Source organism: Pantherophis guttatus, chromosome 2 (genome assembly GCF_059756535.1).
Source record: "Pantherophis guttatus breed Tessera chromosome 2, ASM5975653v1, whole genome shotgun sequence".
In the NCBI taxonomy this organism is placed as follows: domain Eukaryota; kingdom Metazoa; phylum Chordata; class Lepidosauria; order Squamata; family Colubridae; genus Pantherophis; species Pantherophis guttatus.
This window is the reverse complement of record NC_142064.1, coordinates 127,770,341-127,791,444: the sequence shown is the minus strand read 5'-3', so window position 1 is coordinate 127,791,444 and position 21,104 is coordinate 127,770,341. Positions and strand designations below refer to the sequence as shown.

At 43.9% G+C, this 21,104-nt stretch overlaps 1 protein-coding gene across 3 annotated transcripts in view; it reads right to left on the bottom strand.

Annotated features, from left to right (window-relative positions):
* The window catches only part of LRP1 (LDL receptor related protein 1), a 336,417-nt gene that overhangs the window by 4,699 nt on the left and 310,614 nt on the right, over nt 1-21,104 (bottom strand). For all 3 annotated transcript variants that reach the window (XM_034419253.3, XM_034419254.3, XM_034419255.3), the window contains 17 exons: nt 20,822-20,941; nt 19,252-19,374; nt 17,975-18,118; nt 17,597-17,731; nt 15,454-15,573; nt 13,727-13,995; nt 13,456-13,634; nt 13,271-13,377; nt 13,021-13,137; nt 11,867-12,043; nt 10,032-10,172; nt 6,266-6,439; nt 5,033-5,194; nt 3,536-3,710; nt 2,771-2,875; nt 2,093-2,157; nt 1,050-1,140 (listed from right to left, as the gene is read on the bottom strand). In XM_034419253.3, the coding sequence (XP_034275144.2) occupies nt 1,050-1,140; nt 2,093-2,157; nt 2,771-2,875; nt 3,536-3,710; nt 5,033-5,194; nt 6,266-6,439; nt 10,032-10,172; nt 11,867-12,043; nt 13,021-13,137; nt 13,271-13,377; nt 13,456-13,634; nt 13,727-13,995; nt 15,454-15,573; nt 17,597-17,731; nt 17,975-18,118; nt 19,252-19,374; nt 20,822-20,941 (2,404 nt within the window). The remainder of the gene's footprint in view (nt 1-1,049; nt 1,141-2,092; nt 2,158-2,770; nt 2,876-3,535; nt 3,711-5,032; nt 5,195-6,265; nt 6,440-10,031; nt 10,173-11,866; nt 12,044-13,020; nt 13,138-13,270; nt 13,378-13,455; nt 13,635-13,726; nt 13,996-15,453; nt 15,574-17,596; nt 17,732-17,974; nt 18,119-19,251; nt 19,375-20,821; nt 20,942-21,104) is intronic.

Below are 21,104 nucleotides of genomic sequence, written 5' to 3'. Positions count from 1 at the left end.
CCACATGACCACAGAACATGTCTTTGGGCAACAGTGGCTCCCTCAGCCAAGAAATGGAGATGAGCACTGCGCCCTAGAGTCAGACATAACTGGACAGGGAAACCTTTACCTTTGTGTGCGTGTGTATAAAATTATATATCTACATCTACATCTATCTATCTATCTATCTATCTATCTATCTATCTATCTATCTATCTATCTATCTATCTATCACTATCTATCTATCTATCTATCTATCTATCTATCTATCTATCATCTATCTATCTATTTTGTTTTGTTCTTTTTTCGTAGGTCTATATGTGCATTATTGTTCTAGCCAGGGTTTTTCCTACATAAATCAAGATGTTTGTATAGCCATAGTTAAGTGACATCCCAAATCACTATTTTCTTTCTTTCTTTCTTTCTTTCTTTCTTTCTTTCTTTCTTTCTTTCTTTCTTTCTTTCTTTCTTTCTTTCTTTCTTTCTTTCTTTCTTTCTTTCTTTTTCTTTCTTTCTTTCTTTCTTTCTTTCATCTATCTATCTATCTATCTATCTATCTATCTATCTATCTATCTATCTATCTATCTATCTATGTAAAAATATAAATATTTCAGTGGCTTCCTCTTAAGGTATCTCAATCTTAAGGTATCCCAGTACTTGTTTGAAGCCAAAGATCCATGCGTTTGGCAGAAGATTAAGATTTAAGTATGCAAAAGATACACCTTCTCCATCCATTTCCTCCCGGGACAATCCAGTTACTAATATTATGAATCTACTATATACCGTAGTACAAGATACTTCAATCCAATTTGGCACCTGAAAAGGAATTATTGACCCAAGGCAAAAGGTGTCATAGGTGAGAACAGAAGTGCAACAGACTGGATCAAAGACATAATCAAGGCTGAACCTTTGCCGAAAAAGGTTTGCATCTGTCTACAAGCTGGCTTATATATATATATAAATAAATAAACAATCCCGTATTTAAGGATAGAAACCCAGTCTGTACAACGGTAGTTTTATAGGACTTCGTAGACCATCTGCATTCATTGTTTTGGAATGCCTAAACTTACCCTTTAATCCTCTTTTTGTACCAAACCACAGCACCAGCCACTAGCATTAGGAGGAGGAGCAGCAGAATTGGAATGACAATAGATACGGTTCCTAGAAAAAAATAGGGAGACATTGGTTTTCTCTAAAATATAGAAAACATTCATCCCTGCTCTGGACACATGAGCCACGTTACCTTCCCTTTATATATGTCTCTTGATACCGTTTTTTTTTTTTCCTGACAGCAATGACAACAATAGATAACAATCTGAGAGAGTATACTCCTCTTCATTTCCAAATGGGAGACAGTGTGTGTAGTGGGTAGCACTGAGGAGACCCCAGTTCTTCCTTCAGAAGCAAAGGGCCTTCTAAGCATGAATTTGAGCCAGGCGCCTTCAATAAGACTTACTCTACAGTGTTATTAGGTTGGAGAAGAGGAGAAACAAGTCAACCACCTTGGAGTAAATAGATAGAATTCCTTCTCCCTTATAATGAAGAGATGGGGTTTCAATTTGGCAATGGCTGGGGTGGCAGGATTACTCTGCCTGCCCGCCAGACTCTTTGTTGAAATAACAGTGGAGTCTATACCTTTAATTTTCACAACCTTCCGTACTGAACTTCTTCTGTCCTCTACAGAACTCACAACAGCTCTAGAATGAGAACAGTGAAAATTTCGAGGGGGTCCTTGGTGCTCTGTGAGCTTGTTTTCTTGCAGACGTTTCATTACCCTAACTAGATAACATCAGCTAGCACTGATGATGTTACCTATTAGGGTAATGAAACGTCTGCAAGAAAACAAGCAAGCTCAGAGAGCACCAAGGACCCCTCATTTCAACCCTGAGCTACGAATATTCTCCTCTATTATACTCCTATCATCTCACCAGAGCCGGAAAGATAATCTTAGTGGATTATCACTCAGATACTGAAACACCGTGAGTCACATTGTCTGCTTGATTTGGAACCTTATCAATTTCCTTCTCAACCAACAGATGACCTCCAATCTCCCTTTCCAACACACACAGACACACATCAGTCCCTACCGCAGTCATCTGTCTACTCCACTTACGGTTGCTTTGTTGCCCACTGCTCAGAGATTCCTCACAACGCTCCCCAGTCATTTTCAAGATACACCTGTAGAGCGAGAAGCAAAAGATTTAAGTAGGGTGGATGCGCGATAAACCCAAGAGGACAGCTCCTTTGAGCAGGGAAGATGGTGGCAAGAGCAATACTGGGGTGATACTAACTGAGAGAATAAATAAATCAGGGCTGGATGACATGAATTATGCAGCTTACGTTAAGTTATGTAGAGCCATGGTGGCGCAGTGGCTAGAATGCAGCATTGCAGGCTGAATCTGCTCACTGTCAGGAGTTTGATCCTGACCCGCTCAAGTTTGACTCAGTGTTCCAAAATCCAAAGTCGGTAAAATGAGGACCCAGATTATTGGGGGCAATAGGCTGACTCTGTAAACCACTTAGAGAGGGCTGTAAAGCTCTATGAAGCGGTATATAAGTCTAAGTGCTATTGCTATTGACAACTATTGTAGGTGATCTAAGGCAATAGGGCAATAGACAATATTCTAAGACTATACTTAGAACAGAAACAGAAAAGAACTGGGAAACAGGATAACATGGGAAATCAACACCCGTTATCATTCTGGAAAGTGGCGGGTAATCATCTCTTCTTTTGTCTCGAGCACATGGGCATGCCGTCCCTTCCTTCGTTCCAAGTTTCCTCCCTACTCACTGGCACTCCGGCATGGAAGTTTCAGCATTCATGGTGCACGTCCCTCCATTCATGCAGTAGTTGTTGCAAGTCAAACAGCTGGGGGCCATCTTGCCATCAGGGCAGCTGCAAAGGTCAAAGGGAAGGGTGGTCAACGGAGCCCAGATTTCTTACCGCGACTCTCAGTCTTTCAACATAGCCCCACTGTCCTAGCCATTTCTCCTCCCTCCTTTCCTGTACTTAGTTCAGCTGTTCCCCCTACAACCAGGGGTGGGCTTCAAAAATTTTAGCAAGGGGTTCTCTGCCCGGTTGCTGTGTAGGCGTGGCCATGGTGGGCGTGGCCTAGTTGCCTCCTGCACCATGGCGGGGAGGGGGCATTTTTGCCCTCCCCGGGCTCCGGAGGCTTTCTTTGAGCCTCTGGGAGGGTGAAAATGCCTCCCCAGGCTCCGGAGTCCCTCTGGAGGCTGGAAACGGGTTTGTTTCCAGCCTTCCCAAACTTACGATAGGCCCATTTTTCGCCCTCCCCAAGCCTCTGCACATGCCCTGCACTTACCTGCACCCAAAACAGGCGGCATGGGGACTCCTGGGAGGGGAGGGACGGGGTGGGCGGGCCCAGGCAGGAGTGGGATTTGGGGGTTCTCCGAACTGCACAGAATCTTAGCTAGAGGTTCTCCCGAACCCCTGCGAATCTCCCAGCAGCCCACCCCTGCCTACAACCCCGAACCACTTGGGCTCTCCTCTTTCCACACCCATCGGCACTTCTCGCAACAAATCCCACCTACTTACATGCAGGTGACATTGCCACTCTGCTTGTTGATGGAGCATTTGCCCTTGAGGCAGCGGTCACACTTGTCATGCTGGCAGCGGTCACCGTAATAATTTGTTGTGCAGCGACACTGCTGAGTCCCAGAGGCTGTCAAATGGCACACGCCATTATTTTCACAGTAGTTTGAACAAAGGCCTGAAAGAGCAAGAGGGATGTTGGCGTTAACGGGAAAGGATTCATTCCAGATTCACAGCAGAGATTCGGCCTTAGCCTGAGATTCACAAACAATTGATTGCCGGCTCACTCGGAATCTTTTTTTAATCTCTTATACACCAATGATTGGTTATTATTAAATGATGTTATTTTTTTAAAAAGTGCTAGCACATTAAGGATGTGCACAGGAATTCACTTATTTGCAAAAAGAATGCTCCAGACAGTTTTGGCATGTAACCCCCTGCCCCCCCCACCCCCAAAAAGCACATGGTAAATCTCTTTCAGAACATGCCATTCTCTGAATGGTTCAGTGGTTTCCAGAAATAAGCCCTCTGAACTAAAAGCTGTTCCAAGGGGTAATCCAATCCCGAAACAGGCCTATCTCTTCTGGAATGGCACTTAAGATCCTCCTAATTCAGAAGATTTACTTCTAGAAACCCTGGCATGGTCCAAAGAGGAAATGGAACACTCTGAAGTTCTCTGGCATGTTCAGTTCCTACATTGTGTGAATTTTTATGGTGTGCCTAGAGCAGGGGTATCAAACTCTATTTCATTGAGAGCCACATCAGAGTTGTGTTTGACCTTGAGGGGCTGGGGTGGGCGTGGCCATCTCGATGTCACTCATGTAAGGGGCGCCTATGGAGGCCCGAGAACTCTGCCAGTGTAAACGGGCTCCTGAGCACTGTTTTCAGTTGCAACGGCTTCCTGTAATCCTCTGCCAGTGAAAATGGAGCTCAGGAGGGCTGCCTACGGCCCTTGCAACCCTCTGCTAGCAAAAATGGAGTACAGGAGCGCCCCCCCCCCCCCCCCCGAGCTCTGTTTTTGCTGGCAGAGGCACTGCGGGCCAGTCCATTGCTGTTTCCAGGACAGTCCCATGGACCAGATAAAAGCACCCTGCAGGCCGGATCCGGCCCCCGGGGCCCTGGCCTAGAGACTATGAATGTGACCCAAGATTGCAAGCACAATCCAAATGTGCCTATTTGCACTAGTAATAGGGTAAGCAAAGTGATTCTATATTGAATGGAAAGATTACAGCAATCCTTGGAGAGAAATGTATATATTCCCCATCCAATTTCACCTTCGCTGTTGCTACCGACCCCAAGAAAGATCCAAGGAAGCAAGGCAGAGATTTCAGCTCCAACTTCCTGGAAGTCTGGGAGAAGACTGCTTGGCTACACTAATTGATTTCTCTGTACTTCCTCCTTTTGGTTAGAATTTGGGGTATTCTTGGCAGCGACTGACGGACAGACTCTGCCCTTGAAAACCCTCACGACACCTTTTAAGACTTGCTTGGGAATACTTACGAAACTGGCACTTGTCACCAACGTAACTGTCCGGGCAGCGGCAGTTCGGCTGGTTGCCCTGGTTGACTGTACAACTGCCGTTGTTAAGGCAGTAATCCATGCACACCGGCTTGTTGCACTGAGAACCAGTGAAGCCATTGGGGCAGCGGCACGTTGGCATCCCTGGGTGGGTGGGAAGAAAGAGATTGTCGATTAAGCGTGGTTTTGATTTTGGCAGAGGGCTTCCCAACAAACAAGAAAAAGCTTTGCAAGGCTGTATACCAGCGGTGAAATCCACGTACCGTCGTTACCGGTTCAGGAATGGGAGCGCGTGCACCTCTTCTGTGCATGCGCAGAGTCTTCTGCGCATGCGCAGAGGGTAAAAAAGGGACGTAATGACATCCTGGCGGGTGGGCGGAGCCTCCCACCACCAGCGCTATCAGTTCGCGCGAGCCAGATAGATCCGGCTGGATTTCACCGCTGCTGTATACTGAATTCCTGCAGCGAACCAAGCATTTTACTGAATGCCCATGTTGGCTGTCAAATGTTTTCCCTGGCTCGGAGCCTCCATCCATTTCAACTGGAAAAGCAGCAAATCGATGAAGATTTGACTCCACAGAGAAACTAGAGACATTTACAAAGAATAAATGTAACTTATAAGGCCTTCGGGGGAAAAATACAGGTAGTCCTTGACTTACGGCACTGAAAAAAGGGACTTATGACCGTTTTTTCCATTTACAACCATTGCCGCATCGCCAATGCCATGTGATCAAAATTCAGACGCTCGACAACTGACTCTTATTTATGACGGTTACAGTGTCCCGGGGTCATGTGATCCCCTTTTGCGACTTTCTGACAAGCGAAGTCCAAAGGGAAGCCAGATTCACTTAACAACCGGGTTACTAACTTCACAACTGCAGTGATTTGCTTAACAACGATGGCAGGAAAGATCGTGAAATGGGGCAAAACTCACTTAAGAAATGTTTCACTTAGCAAACAGAAATATGGGGCTCACTTATGGTTGGTTGTATGTTGAGGATTACCTGTAGTTTAAAATATAGGGAAATGATAGTAGAAAAAAAAAATAAGCAGCAAAGTGAGGGATATGTTGGTGTCCAATTTGCATTTGTACCTAACAGAACAGTGCTGTATTTTTTTTCCGGTATTGTAAGCCAGGACTCTCCAATTTTCCTCTCCCTGTATTGATAAGCTCTGGGCATCCAACTCTTCTCGTAAATTTTTACAACAACTTACCAGATAAAGAAGCAGCACAAGTGCCTCCGTTCTGGCAATAGCTGGAGCACTGGTCATACTGGCACTTGTCCCCGATGTAACGTGGCTGGCAACGGCACTTGGGCTGCTTGCGTGCATTGAGGAAACAGCTGCCACCATTGAGGCAAACGAGGTCGCAAGTGTCAGTGGCTGGAACTGAAGCATAAAGCATGCAAAGAGATGAAAAAGCAGGTCCTCCTTACTTTTTATTATTATTATGTGCCGCGGTGGCACAGTGGTTAGAATGCAGTACTGCAGGCTACTTCTCCTGACTGCTGGCTGCCTGCAATTTGGCAGATTGAATCTCACCAGGCTTCAGATTAATTCCGCCTTCCATCCTTCCGAGGTGGGTAAAATGAGGACCCAGATTGTTGGGGGCAATAGGCTGTCTCTGTAAACCGCTTAGAGAGGGCTGTAAAAGCACTGCGAAGTGATATATAAGTGCTACCGCTATTGGCATTGCTATTATGCACTGTTTTAATAACATCACCAGTGCTTAAAATTCTTACCAGCAAAAAATTTCCTTCTCTGAAGTGCTTATAATCCAAATTGACTTGTGGAAAAGTAAGAGAGGAAGCGGAGGGAAAGTGGCAGCAGGGAACTAATGTTTCCACTGCCATGTATTTGAGTTGCGGTACATGGTTTCACGGAGGAAGGGAATTGCCTAGGGCCGTGATGGCGAACCTATGGCACGGGTGCCACAGGTGGCACACAGAGCCATATCAGTGGGCACGCGAGCATTGCCATAGCTCAGCTGCAGTGCGCATGCGTGCACTGGCCAGCTGATTTTGGGGCCTTCCGGTCCCACCAGAAGTTGGGAAATGGGCTGTTTCCAGCCTCTGGAGGGCCTCCGGGGAGGGGGGGAAGGCTGTTTTCGCCCTCCCCAGGCTTCTAGAAAGCCTCTGGAGCCTGGGGATGGTGAAAAACGGGCCTACCGGGCCCACTGTGCCATCACATGCTAAAAGCGGGGCAGTGGGAGGCGCAGGGGCAGGGCATATTGAACTATGGGTGTGGGCACGCATGTGGGTGACCTCCCCACATTTCCCCCGCTTTTAGCACGCAACAGCAAAAAGGTTAGCCATCACTGGCCTAGGGCTTCACAGCAAAAGGTGGATTTAGAATCCATGTAACAGAAGAATTATTTCCCAGAGTTCTGTACATACACAAAGAATGCATGATTAAGCAACATGGGTTCTGGGAACCAAAATCTGAAGAAGTTTCTCCTAAGAAAGCCCAAGATTTGGGTAGACATTACAGCCAGTAGCTTCACCGAGAGCAAGTAAAATGTAAAGATGTTCCTGTGCCAGAAGAGGGCTTCAATTTCAAAATATATAACCACAGCCCACATATAAATTTTACACTGCACAGATCCTCAATAGAAATTACTACTGTCATTTGTAACAACATAACTAATCTGTGGCCAGCTACAGATCAACGGATGTTATGCAAGAGTCTACAAGGAATTCTCAGCAACATTCCTCTACAGCCTACAGGGTAAGTGGCTAATGTTCAGGATAGGATCCACGGCACAGTGGCAAGTCCCAAGTTCAATGCTTGGAATTTATTAAGAAGCAGGAGATACGAAAGACCTTATCTTCTTGAAGCCTTGGAAAATTAGACAGAGCAGAAGATTGAAACATCTCCCTATGTTTATAGGTCAACCCTGAAGTAGGTAGCTCTGAATATTCTCCTACTTTTACAAGCACAAGGCAGTTCTCAGTAGATACTTGCCATGTGTAGAATTGTCTTTATCTCCTTGCTCTTAAGTAGAAGCACAAAGGTATTGATTCTTCTATCAAGTGCCTTGCAACTAATAAGCTGGTTGTAAGATTGTAAAGTACCCTAAAAACCATTTATCTTGCTCATCATGGCTTGGGACCGGGTTATCTGAGGGACCATCTCTTGCTGGTCATATCTACCCAACCCATCAAAACGGGGAGGCAGGGAATGTTGCGGGTCCCATCTCTGAGTGAGATACATCTGGTGGGACCCAGAAGAAGGGCCTTCTCCATGGTGGCCCCCTCTAGAACATCTTTCCCCCAGAGATTAGAATGGCCCCCACTCTAATACTCTTCTGGAAGGCGCTGCAGACCTGGTTCTGCCAGCGGGTCTGGGGAACCAAGAGCAGGATGAACCCCGTTAAATGGCTCGTGTGAACTGCTGTCGCCAGGACGGGAGGGTGGGGATGATTTTGTTATATTGTACTATATTAATTTGACTTTTTTTCTTAGTTTTTATTGTTTTAAATAGAATAGAATAGAATAGAATAGAATAGAATAGAATAGAATAGAATAGAATAGAATAGAATAGAATAGAACAGAACAGAATAGAATTTTTTATTGGCCAAGTGTGATTGGACACACAAGGAATTTGTCTTGGTGCATGTGCACCAATAATTATATAAAAAAATAAAATAAATAAATAAATAAAAATGGTTTTATATTCTGTAAGCCGCCTTGAGTCACCATGGGCGAATAGGCAGCAATATAAATAATAAATAAATAAATAAATAAATAATGTATGAGAATGCCGTACTACTCTTCCTGATCAGACTGAAAACACAACATTACTTGCTCCACAAGAGATAAAAGAATGCAAGGGGAAGTCAGAAACGGTGCACAAAAGAGGCTCACTGCTCTCCTGGGACCTGAAATAGCTCTCTGTACACTTGTGGCACGTATGCTTTGCTTTGATGCTTACGGTTTCCTAAGAAGCATCGGCCCACCAGGCAAGAGAAACATAGGGCCGTCTAGTTCGTAGTGTTGTGTTTGCCATTAACTTCAGAAGCAGCGAAAAGAACATTAAGGCAGGAGGATGTAACTACTTGTAAACCTCAACTGCAGTTTTGTAGTACTTTTAACGAAGTCACTGAAATGTGTTGATTTCCGGCCAAAGGACACTTGTGCAAGCGTTCTACCGCATTTATGTAAAAAGGCAGAACAAAATTGCCGTCAAGCATTAAACAGGCTTAAAATATGTTGTGCTCCCCATCCCCCTCCAACTCTTCCCATTTGCATGGTGCATCCTTTTCTCTTTTCATCATGAAACTGAGCTCTCCTTTGGAAAAGAAGAGAAAGGTATGGTTCCTGATCTGTCTGTCTTGGGTTAGGTCAAGCGCAACATTTTCTTATTATCTTTCTGGGGGGGAAAAAAAACCTTTAACTGGAAAAAGCCACTGAGCCTGGATTGTCTCCATACAAAGCATGAGCTTTGGGCAGAAGACACCGAAATATATAGCCAGTCGGACAAACAGGTTTAAAAACAGCTTTTATCCAAATGCAACTACAATCACTCCATGCCTACATGGAAACACATGACTGGTTTCTCCCTAATTACTTGTATAAGGACCATTATCTATATTATTCATGTTGTCTTGTATTTTTGTTATGGATTGGAGCAGTAGAGGCTAAATCAATTTTGCTGTAAATATGTACAATGACAGCTTGGCTGTCTCAGGAATTCTGGAAGTTGCAAGTCCACAGGTCGTAAAAGGGCCACAGTTGCCCACCCCTGATCTAGGTGGGTTCTGATGGCCATCAGTTTCAATTGGTGAAGGGATACTTGAGCTGATTTCCATTGTCCAATAAAGAAACCCAAACTATGGTACCCACCATGTTGAAGTATTCATCTTGCATGTCTTACCAGGGGCTGCCTGAGAAGGATCAACGCCTTAAAGGGCAACAAAGTTCAAGCCTAAAGGACCCACAGTTACAGAGAGCTCAGAGCATAGAAGGGAAGATGGACCTACCAGCAGGTGAGACACTAGGTGAAGGAACAAGCACACATATGCCATTGTCCAACCTCCTGCCATTGGGGCAAGTGCACACAGGACCGCTTGGGCTTAGGAGGCAGAGCCATTCACACTTCTTCCTGTCACAGGGGTTGGTCACTGGAGAGAAAAGACAGCAAATATAAGAGTTCAGCAGAGGTCTCAGGTAAAACATTTTCTGTCACTGCATGGCAGATCCTTTGGCGTCCAAAGAGGGTTGGAAAAAGAACCTCAGGAAGTAAGACCTGATTTTCTGGGTTGCCTTCTTTTCATTCGGTTTCGGAAGAGCCTTTTTACAATCCAGCTTGTCTTTTCCTGGCTCAGAGTCCATGCTGATCAATTCTCTCTCCCCCCCCTCCCCCTTCTATTTCTTGATGATCCATTAGACCAGGGGTGTCAAACTCGATTTCATTGAGGGCTGCATCAGCATTATGTTTGACCTCAGGGGATGTGGCCAGCTCGACATCACTCATGTCGGGGGCGCCTGTGGTGACCCAAGCGCTCTGCCAGCGAAAACAGCTTCCGAGTTCTGTTTTCGGCTGTGACGGCCTCCTGCAACCCTCTGCCAGTGAAAACGGAGCTCTGTTTTCACTGGCAGAGGCACCGTGGGCTGGTCTGTTGCTATTTCCAGGGTGGCCCTATGGGCCAGATCTAAGCACCCCATGGGCTGGATCCAACCCCCAAGCCTTGAGTTTGACACCCCTGCATTAGACTAACATATCTGCTTATTATCACTCTGAAAATGCACATTCTCTCCAGTTTAGCCAATAATGTGCCTCGATTAATGCAAAAATTTAGAACGAGCAAATTCCACACAGATGAAATCATGTGAGTGGAAAATGTAAATAGAAATGAATGCCCATAACCAAAATCAATGGATCATCTAGCCAACATCTCTGATGTTTCGGCGATTCTATAGAACCTTTCCCATTCCAGCTAATGTACTTCCAGAATTTTATAAACAATTCCAGAATGCACGAATGACTGCATTCCAAGAGACCGACAGAATCTTTTAGGAGGAAAACTGAATGTTCCCTTGCCCCATTTTGCACAACTTTTTTTTTTTACTCTCATAAATCTTTTCCAAAGAAACAGGAAAGTAATGCATCTAACTCCCTGAGGGCTTCCTTAACTTGTCTGTGGTAAACCTATGTGCTGAAAGCATTTGAAATATCTGAAAAAGTTCAATAACTCCACTGTTCAACAAACCAAACCCTAATGATGGGCAGGCTGTAATTTAGCATCCAAACTATAGTTTGAGCCTCCAATATACAGGCAAAAATCTCAATGTTTTGTTACAGTTTCTTGCCTCTCATCACCTTTTTTTCTATGCTGCAGGGACCTCTAGAGGTAAATCTATGACAGTAATCAGCTCTGTCCATACAAATACCGAATCCAAGTTCAGTTATCATGGCCTTGGTATCTACTTTACAGATGGTCAAATTATGAAATCATGGCAATCCCAGCCCCACACATATAGCCTTATGCATGGTTGGTACTATTTTCTTTTTTTTCCCTAGTCATTCCTTTCTGATGAAATATCTTAAATAACTCCATTTTTTTAATGCCTTTCTCAAAACTGGACTTAACCTGTCTGTCAGTTTTGTTCTTAAAAACAACCCTAGTTCTAACTAACCAATTCTAACTAACGTTCCAGCTTTCCCCAATCTTGCGCCTTCCATATGTAGCACATTAAAACTGAGAAAGTCAGAATAGGGTTTTTGGAGGGTTTTTTTGGTCACAGGTCCTGCACTTGGTTCCCCATGATATAATACCAAAAGCCACGTTGTGGTGCTCCATAAAGTGAAACTGACCATCTGGCTGTTTATACTGGTGGTAGAGTACCACATCGGTGGCATGGTTTAGTCCAGCGGTAAGATTGGTGACAGTGCCGTGGCCAAACTTGTGGATCTTGAAGATGCGATTGTTGATGTAAGTGACCCCGTAAATGTAGTCTTCAAAAATGTCAATGCTGAAGGGATGGCTGAGTCCTAGAGGAAAAAAGGCATGAAAGAAGAGTAAGAGATTGTTTGGGCGATTCTATTTGTTGTAGTATTGGGGAGACAATATTTGAATTTGGCCAGGTGAGCTAAACATCTGTCCCCAAAACAAAGACAGGGAAAGATCTATTGTTTGCCACCATGAAGAGGAAAAGAAATGTCCTATCCCCATGATGGTGAACGTATGGCACGTGTGCCACAGGTGGCACACGGAGCCATATCTGTGGGCACGTGAGTGTTGCCCTAGCTCAGCTCCAGCGCGCATGCGCACACTGTTCAGCTAATTTCCGGTCCCACCAGAAGTCAGGAAACAGGCCATTTCCGACCTCCGGAGGGCCTCCGGGAGTGGGGGAGAGGCCATTTTTACCCTCCCCAGGCTCTAAGAAGACTCTGGAGCCTGGGGAGGGTGAAAAACGGGGGGAGCGCAGGGGGGGGTCGCACGCGCATGCACGGGGGGGTAGGGCACATTGAATTATGGGTGTGGGCACGCACATGCGTGACCCCCCCACTGCCCCCACTTTTGGCACGCGATAGCAAAAAGGTTAGCCATCACTGTCCTATCCTGTATTAATTTCAGTGAAAAATACTCTTAGATTCTCTAAAAGAAGAACACATTCAACTGATGACAACTACTAAGACTGAAAGCAGGAAGCAATGTTCTCTAATTCCAATTGCACTTCTGGAAGAAAAAAATACTTCTCTAAAAAAAAGTGAGAGGGATGTAGCATTGGTGGTTCAGATTGCTTTAGTTGATTTACCTTGCCCATTTGATTTAAAAACAATAATTGCATTATCATTGCTAACTAAAAAAAGAGATAATAGATACATTGCCTAGGAGAGAGAAGATCTTATCGTGCCACCAGAAGTATATCATCACCTCTATTTCCCATATACGCACACAGGTATGCGTAGATAGGCAAACAAAAGCACAGAGATGCATGATTCATTTATATTTTTTTTTCTTTTACCTTTCTTGCTGTCGATGGCCACTACTGGGTCAGTGCCATTGAGCCTGATGCTGCCAATGACTGACAGCTTGGCATCTGCCCAGTACAGACGCTCATTGTGGTAATCAACAGCCAGACCTGTAAGTAAACCACAAATGTCGATTACAATACTTAACTTTTCAAAAGTCCTGAAAGTCAAGCATATTCCCGCCATCCCCAGCTTTGATTAGAAAACTGGGCTCCTAAAGCACAGATTATTCGCTTAACTCACCAGTAGGCCACTGGATATTGTCCTGGACAAGTGTCTCTCTTAAGGTCCCATCCATTGCAGCTGTTTCAATTTTAGGGTGGTTCCCCCAGTCTGACCAGTACATGACGCTATAAAGAGAAAGGCCTTCTGTGAGATCATTCTACAGGGACAGGGCAAGTTGGAAGGAGTACTGGGGCTTCTCTTACCCTCGAAGCGGGTCCACGACGATTGCATGTGGTTCATCAATCATGCCTGAGATCAGTGTCTTGCGATTCTCCCCCTTCATCTGTGCTACTTCTATGACGTCACGCCCCGAGTCTGTCCAATAAATGTTCCCAGCCACCCAATCCACGGCAATGCCCCGTGGCATCTTTAACCCTGAGATCTGAAAGAGAAAGCAGGAAGCAAAATGAACTTCGAGGCCTTTTCAAAATCTCAGCTTTGCCGACTGCTCAGTCATGAATTTCGGCCACTTACATTTAGATGGGTAACACCGCCGTCAATCTGCCGTCGGTTACGATTGGAGGCGCTAGAACCGGCTGAGGAGGGGAGATCACGGCAGGATATGCGTCCCGTGTGCCAGTTAGTCCAGTATATCTTGTTACCCTTCACGTACACATCCATGGCAGCAATACGGACATTTTCATCACCTTGGAAGGCGGGTTCATAGGCTGAGTTCGGGTTGAAGGGATACATGCTGCGGATCTTGTTGTCATCAGCAATGTAAAGTATCTGATACTCAGAGCCTGAAAAAAAGGAATAGAACCGTTACCTTGATTTTTATGAGCCCGACATGAAAATGAGTGAATCTTCCCACCGAGAGATGAACAAGGCAGAAGAGGGGAAGGCTCCATTTTCAGGAAAAAGAGAGCAAACATGACCACTCCTCATTCTCATGATGAATTTAACCTGAGGTGTAATTATATATGTTTGCACACCTCAAAGAAGCAGTCTAAATGCTTGCAGGCATGTAGTTCTCCTTGCCATCTAAGAAAGCATATTTTTATAGGCTTTCCATAAATATTTGCTTATGAGTATCTCTTTGATGGTGATCTACCGCCAAAGTGTGAAAATACACAAGTGCCTTATAGTACATCCTATATGAAAAAGAAGATGAAATTCCTTGGCAATTCTAGGCCCCCAGAGCACAGCAGGGAGTTACATAGGCTCTTTGTTCCCTCACAGAGAGCAAATGTACAAACTTTCTTCAGGAGTGCCAAGGGGCTGATAGAAAATCTGACTCACTAGGCCCCATAATGAGAAAATGGAGTTCTGTAATCAGCCAAGTGTTTTAATGTCATAGTCACCTTACTTTAGTTTCATCCTCAGCTCTGTTTCTGCTTTATCTCTCATTTTGCTCTGATCAAGCATAAGGCAGACTGTAATTTGTTTTTTTTCCTTTAGAAGCAGCTAAAGAGAATTTGGCTGCAAAAGCCAGAACTCACTGCTCTTGAATAGTAATGCGCCAAAGTATGTGTCATGGCATTCAAAGCATTATCATACATGCCAATTAAAAATGGGGATTAAATAGTATTCTGCCACTGATCCTGCGAGAGCAAATCTGACCGTTTTCTTCCTAGTAAAACAAAAGTTAATAGAAACAAAGTCCAGCTAGCTTATATTCTTCCAGAAAAAAAAAATTCAGGAAAGCAACTTCTAGAATACCAGGACCAACATATATCTCAGGGAAGAGTATCAAGCTGAGAAGAAAGGTTTTGAAATGTTTTGGCCAAGGATTTTCTCTTTGATCCTCCTTTAATTTTTACAAGAGCCCCCGTGATTAAAGCAGCACCATGCTCTTTCCACACAAAAGGCTTCTACCCAGGGTGTTTTCTACCATACGACACAACTGAGCTTTGCGGTGATTCCAGGAACCACTAGAAAATGGCAGAAGCCTCTGTGAAAAGAATCTTGTGCTGCCCTAAGTATGCTGGCTTTTAAAAGGTTACATTAAACTGGAAAAGATCCTTTGACGTCTCCTTTTTAGAAAGCACAGTCAGTTTCACTATGTCAGGCCTGACAAATATTTCTGGTTTTTTTTTTAACGTTTAGAAAAACATGCAGAAATGAATAGGCGAATGAAGTAATCTATAAAATCTGTTCAAATCTCATTAAGCCCCACCATCAGCTGATCTCTCTGATACACACAGGGACGCTGCTCTGAGTATTAAATAAAGCTCCCATCCTAATGCCATTTCCAGTACCTTCAGCCTTGCACATGTGATGGGTCTTCTGGAAGTTCTTGGCACAAGTGCACATATAGGAGCCCTTGGTGTTGTTGCACAGATGACTGCAAACCCTGAAGTTCAGGCATTCGTTGATGTCTACGTAGAACAAGGAAGGCGTGAAAACAAGATCACTGGATGCAAATGACTGAAGGGTGGAGTAAATCACGACATATTTTTTTTCTGCCTTAAGACTCAGGAGTAGCAGAACAATAAGTAGAAGATCTCCCCAATGTCCCTTCCAACACTGTTGTTCCATATTCTAAAAGTGGGAATCTCTGCAGGGTACATGAAAACTTGGTTCTATCAAAATTACTTATAGCACATATGGTCCCCTATTGACCAGGGAGTTCATTGGTAGAAAGTAATTATTCCCTCAGGGTTCCACTTGCTACTTTAAAAAAAAATATTTCAACAGTAATGGATGGAGTGAATCTAATGCCATGATATAACTCATTAGACTGGAGGGATGTTCCTATGAATAATGGTGCTTATTCCAAATGAAAATGTGATGGCTACCAACTGTATGTGTGTATAAAAATCAAAGGGAACAATCTTGGGCTTTGTATGTACAATGAAAACTTGGGAAGCGGAGTGTAAAATACTCATGAAAGAGATTTGGGGATCTGGGTACAAAACTCACTGAAATCATGAAACCAAGAGCCATTCTGGCATATTTTCTGCCAGGGAACTAGTAAAACCGCTCCCCAGAAATGTATATTTATGCATGCTTGGCAACCATAATATCAGAATGAAAATCTCACTTTAAGAATGGCTAGGAATGTACAGGTGGCTAATTTCTAGCCTTGGATTGTTCCTAGAAAAATATTCTTGTCTTCTTATGTCTTCTTTCTCTCTCCTTATCTATAGATGGACTGTGTGCTTGCAAACGAGATGCAAGCATTCAATACCATTTGGTACAAGCACCACCAAACAAAAAATAAAGTGGGCCAGTTAAAAGGACAAGTCTTTCCATAGCTACCTGTTGTTTTGATTTATCACCCATTATCGCTAAAAAAGCAGAAGCTGGAGAAGTTTAGAATCCCCAAATGTCTTTGTTCCTCCCCTGTGCTCCATCTCACTGCCAATCAGGTGTTAATTTAGCACTAAGGAGTAGATTGCAAAAAATTGATTTCCCTGCAGTTCCTGTCATTAGCCAGGAAGGGGAGGGGGGATGAATAATGTAAAGTTTTAGAGGAAAGCTCAAATTACAGTCGCAGCACATCTGGCAAGCAGTGAGTACCATCAGCTTGGCTGATGAGGATGCTTATCGGTCTAGTGGCAGGCATCACGTTGCCTTCACGTAACGTTTTTCCCCTTCGCGGAGCTGGGGTGGACGTGGCCTGGGCGTGACCCATCCGGCCTGCAGGCCGCCCTTTTGATACCCCTGGTCTAGTGCTATTGGTAGACTTTCCCGTGCCTTGCATCAGCCACGCACACACAGGTCTCTCTCTCTCTCTCCAATCAGGGACTCCTTAATCCTGTGGCAGTTGCTCCTCTTATTTTGCTTCCTTAATACAAAGATTACAACCTTCAGACCATGAAGGTTTCCAGAGCTGGAAACAATTTTAAAAATCAATAATGCAACACACACACACACACACACACATAGAAACACACACACACAGCATGAACAAACAAACAACCTGAAATCATAATAAACAGCAGAAAAGGACAACCTGCACCATTTTCAAGAATTTGAGAAGGAAGGCGTTTCCCCTTCCTAAGTGATTTCAAATCCTCTTCTACTTCTACCTCATCCTTGAAATGAAGACCGTTTTTCATTGATCCCAAACTGGATTGATTCCAAAAACCCAAAACAGGTTGCACTCAAGTGGTTCCTTTCCTTCATGGATTACAAAAGGTTATCTTTCGTGTTGACAGATGGTGACATAGATTTTATCAAAAGCATTGATGTTGTTTCAGCCAGACAACCGAAACATTTTAGATTTTGTTTTTAACAAATGACTATAACCCAAAGCTGATTTCCTATATTTTTGTTTAAAATGGACCAAGCTTTGTTGGAGACTTAAAAAAAAAAAAGGAGAAGGAAGATTTGTAAAAATACATTTTTAAAAATAACTATATTCACAGCATCCAATGGACACAATTGGTCTCCTACCTTGGCAGAAATTCTTGCCTGGCACTTTCTGAAAGCCACTGCGGCAGGTGCAGTAAACAGATGAGGGGCTCTGGATACATTTGGCTTCATCGCCACACATGGTTACATTGGTGTGACAGCCATACGTCTTGGGATCTGCAAGCACAAAATGGGAATAAACAAATTTTACATCAGCGGCACCAACAAGAGAGATAGGACAGCAGCTGGGGGTGTGAGCATGTAATCGGTCAAACCATTCGGAGTTTCATCCTACCATACTGACAATTCCCCTTCTGTGCCACAAGCTATCTTTCCCTCCCCCACACCTGAAGAGAAAAAAAAATACCCCCCCCCCCCTGCTATCCAATATTATCCACATTCGGTGGTCTGTCCCCTCACCCTGCAAGCAATGATCTTCATCAGATCCATCTCCACAGTCATCAAAAAAGTTGCAGCGATGCTCAGCACTGATACATTTCCCGTTGGTGCACAGGAATTCATTCTTCTCGTGGCTGCAGCTCCTAGGTCTGGTGGTTGGTGAATCTGTGGGGTTAAAACGAGTGAGAAGGCAAAAGAATGCATCACGATGCCACAATTCGATATCTTTCATTCTCTTGTCTTCCTTTCCGAAGAATCATAAATCTAGTCTGCGTCTCCACAGAGGTGACTGGATTTTACTATTACCTCAGGTGGCAAGGCAAGTAAATTCATCCACTGTGGATGTTATCTGTTATATCTCCACACAAATCAATGCTCCAATCTTGTCTCTTTTTTTTTCCCTCAGGAATCTTAGGGCCATGACTCATGCAGAAACACAGGGGGAACTCTTTAAAATGAAGACTGTTCTAGAGGAAATTACCCAAATTTGATTGATTCCCAAAAAACTAAGCAGATCAATCTTGGATGACAGACCATTTGGAATTACCCGGGCTATAGCTAGTAATAGCTCAGTATGAGGAGTGGCAAACCATTGCTATTGCCAGGGCTATAGTTGGTAATATCTATTGCCAGGGCTATAGATGGTAATATTCCAGAATGAGGTAATGACAAACCACATATAGTCCTTGACTTTTGACTGTAATGGGACCTGCTCATTATGGGTGTAAGTTGTGATGATTGTAAAATGGCCAACCCATGTCACTGACCTGATTTTACTATCAGTTTTTTTTGTGGTGGTCATTAACTTTATGGTTATTGGTTCCTGCCTGTCAGTTACACAATAAAAGGTAAAGGTAAAGGTTCCCCTCGCACATACTGTATGTGCTAGTCGTTACTGACTCTAGGGGGCAGTACTCATCTCTGTTTCAAAGCCAAAGAGCCAGCACTGTCCAAAGATGTCTCCGTGGTCATGTGGCCGGCACAACTAAACGCCAAAGGCACACGGAATGCTGTTACCTTCCCACCAAAGTGGTCCCTATTTTTCTACTTGCATTTTTTACGTGCTTTAGAACTGCTAGGTTGGCAGAAGCTGGGACAAGTAATGGGAGCTCACCCTGTTACGCGGCTGAACTGCCAACCTTTCGATCGACAAGCTCAGCGTCTTAGCCACTGAGCCATCGCGTCCCTCTACAGTTACACAATAGATTAGTATAAATGAACCAAGATTGTAGTTTATTACTTGTAGGGAGAGTTTGCCATGCTTCTGCAAATCTTAGGAGATAGCAGAAACCACTCACCACAGAACTGCTCATCGGTGCCATCACCACAGTTGTCAATCCCATCACACTGGCGGCCAATCCACAAACACACACGATCATTCTTGCAACGGAAGGGTCTGTTGGGAGGACACTGGAATTTCACTGCGGCAGAAAACAGAAGCAAAGAGAAAGAGTGAAAAAAAGGCGAACTGGGATGATTTGGAGTCACAGTATTTTTGGGTACCATCAAGTGTAGGTGGTCGGTCCCCCTCTCCACCTTCCCATTCCTCCATTCCACTGTGGAAAATAGTTCAGGACCTCTGTAGGATTCTGGGCTCTGTCTACTTTTTTTTCCCCTGGCCCCTCACCCCCACAGGTTGAGAGAATGGGAGAATATAGCAGTGATTTTCGGCTGTGCTGGAAGCCCACTGTTTACACCTGTGACTTCTGGAAGACTATGGTAACCCTCACAGCTCAGCTACCTTACCTGAATGGTAAACTGTGCAAGATATGAGACTGTTTCACCTGACAACTAAAGTGGTATCTGCCTTCCTATATGGATCTATCCAGCTCTGCCTTGAATGTGCTGTGGTCAGAAGCTTTCCCAAGCCTCCCTAGAGGCCTTTTCCAACTTTGGAATTCAATGTGGTTTATAAAATTCTCTCTTCTTTCTCCCCTCAGCCCCTCCTTCCAATAACACCTGTCCCTCAAAGAATGGTTTAAGAGCAGGTAATTTCGGATCAACCTGTGACTTTTGTGGATAATTGGAGATTTGAAAATAAAGGGTGTAAAGAATTGCCACCAGAAATTAATTGTATTTTGCACCATGGGGGACTTCAGTATTGGTAGAATTGACCTTTAAAATAAACAGCGTTAGGACAATTTACATTTTTGTTTAGAAAAATTCTTGCACCATTTTCATTGGGTGCAAATTACAAGAAATATACTCCTGTATATTTTGACACTTGTGAATATAAACTGTTATGAAATATTCTTCATTTTTTTAATCTGTAGGAAAAAATGGTAACTCAAAATCTGACCTAATAACATAGACAGTTTAACCAACAGGATTTTTAATATTTGCATATTTGTAGTGGACAAACAACTCATACAGTAGGTTTAACTTTTAACTACTGCAACCTTTTGTCTTGTCTTGTTTCTCAATGTACCAACAACTTTTCAGATTCTGCATCTTAAAACCTCTTTCATGAGATCAGGGTGAAATTCTTCCAATTTCATCCTGTGTGAATCTAGACAATTCCTCAGAACTGGTTCATTTTCGGAGTGACAATCCTGTAAGCGTTCCTTATACTGGATACAGTATAGAGTCAGCTGTCAGCTTCCTCCCAGAATACAGCACAAAATACATTGCTTCTTTCCTTAAGTCACTCTGGAATTCCTGGGAACCTCAACTCCCAAGAGCAGGATGGTCTCAATTGGAAACGTGGTGAGAATTTGAGAGAAAGCGGCATTGGTTTTGGCTTGAATAATTGTCAAAGCCTAGGTTCTGCATGTCCCTAGTTCCCTGTGAACTCTTAGCCAATCAGCTGAAAAGCGAAAATGATGAACAAGAGAAAAAGGGGTTAATCACAGGAATGAGGATACTCACAGCATTCTTCGGGATTTTCATCAGAATTGTCACCACAGTCATCCTCACCATCACATTTCCAGGCCAGTGGCTTGCACAGAGTGTTGTTACACTGGAACTCATCAAGAGGGCAAGTCCGTACTATAAAGAAGCCACAAAAGCATGTAAGTCACAACCTCATTCCTGAGCGTTGCTATCCCACCTAAGTTGTGAGTAGTATCAAAGGATGTAAAAAAAGCAATGATAAGTTCCACAACCAGGAATCCGCACATACCACCAGATCCAGGATAACATTATGTATTGG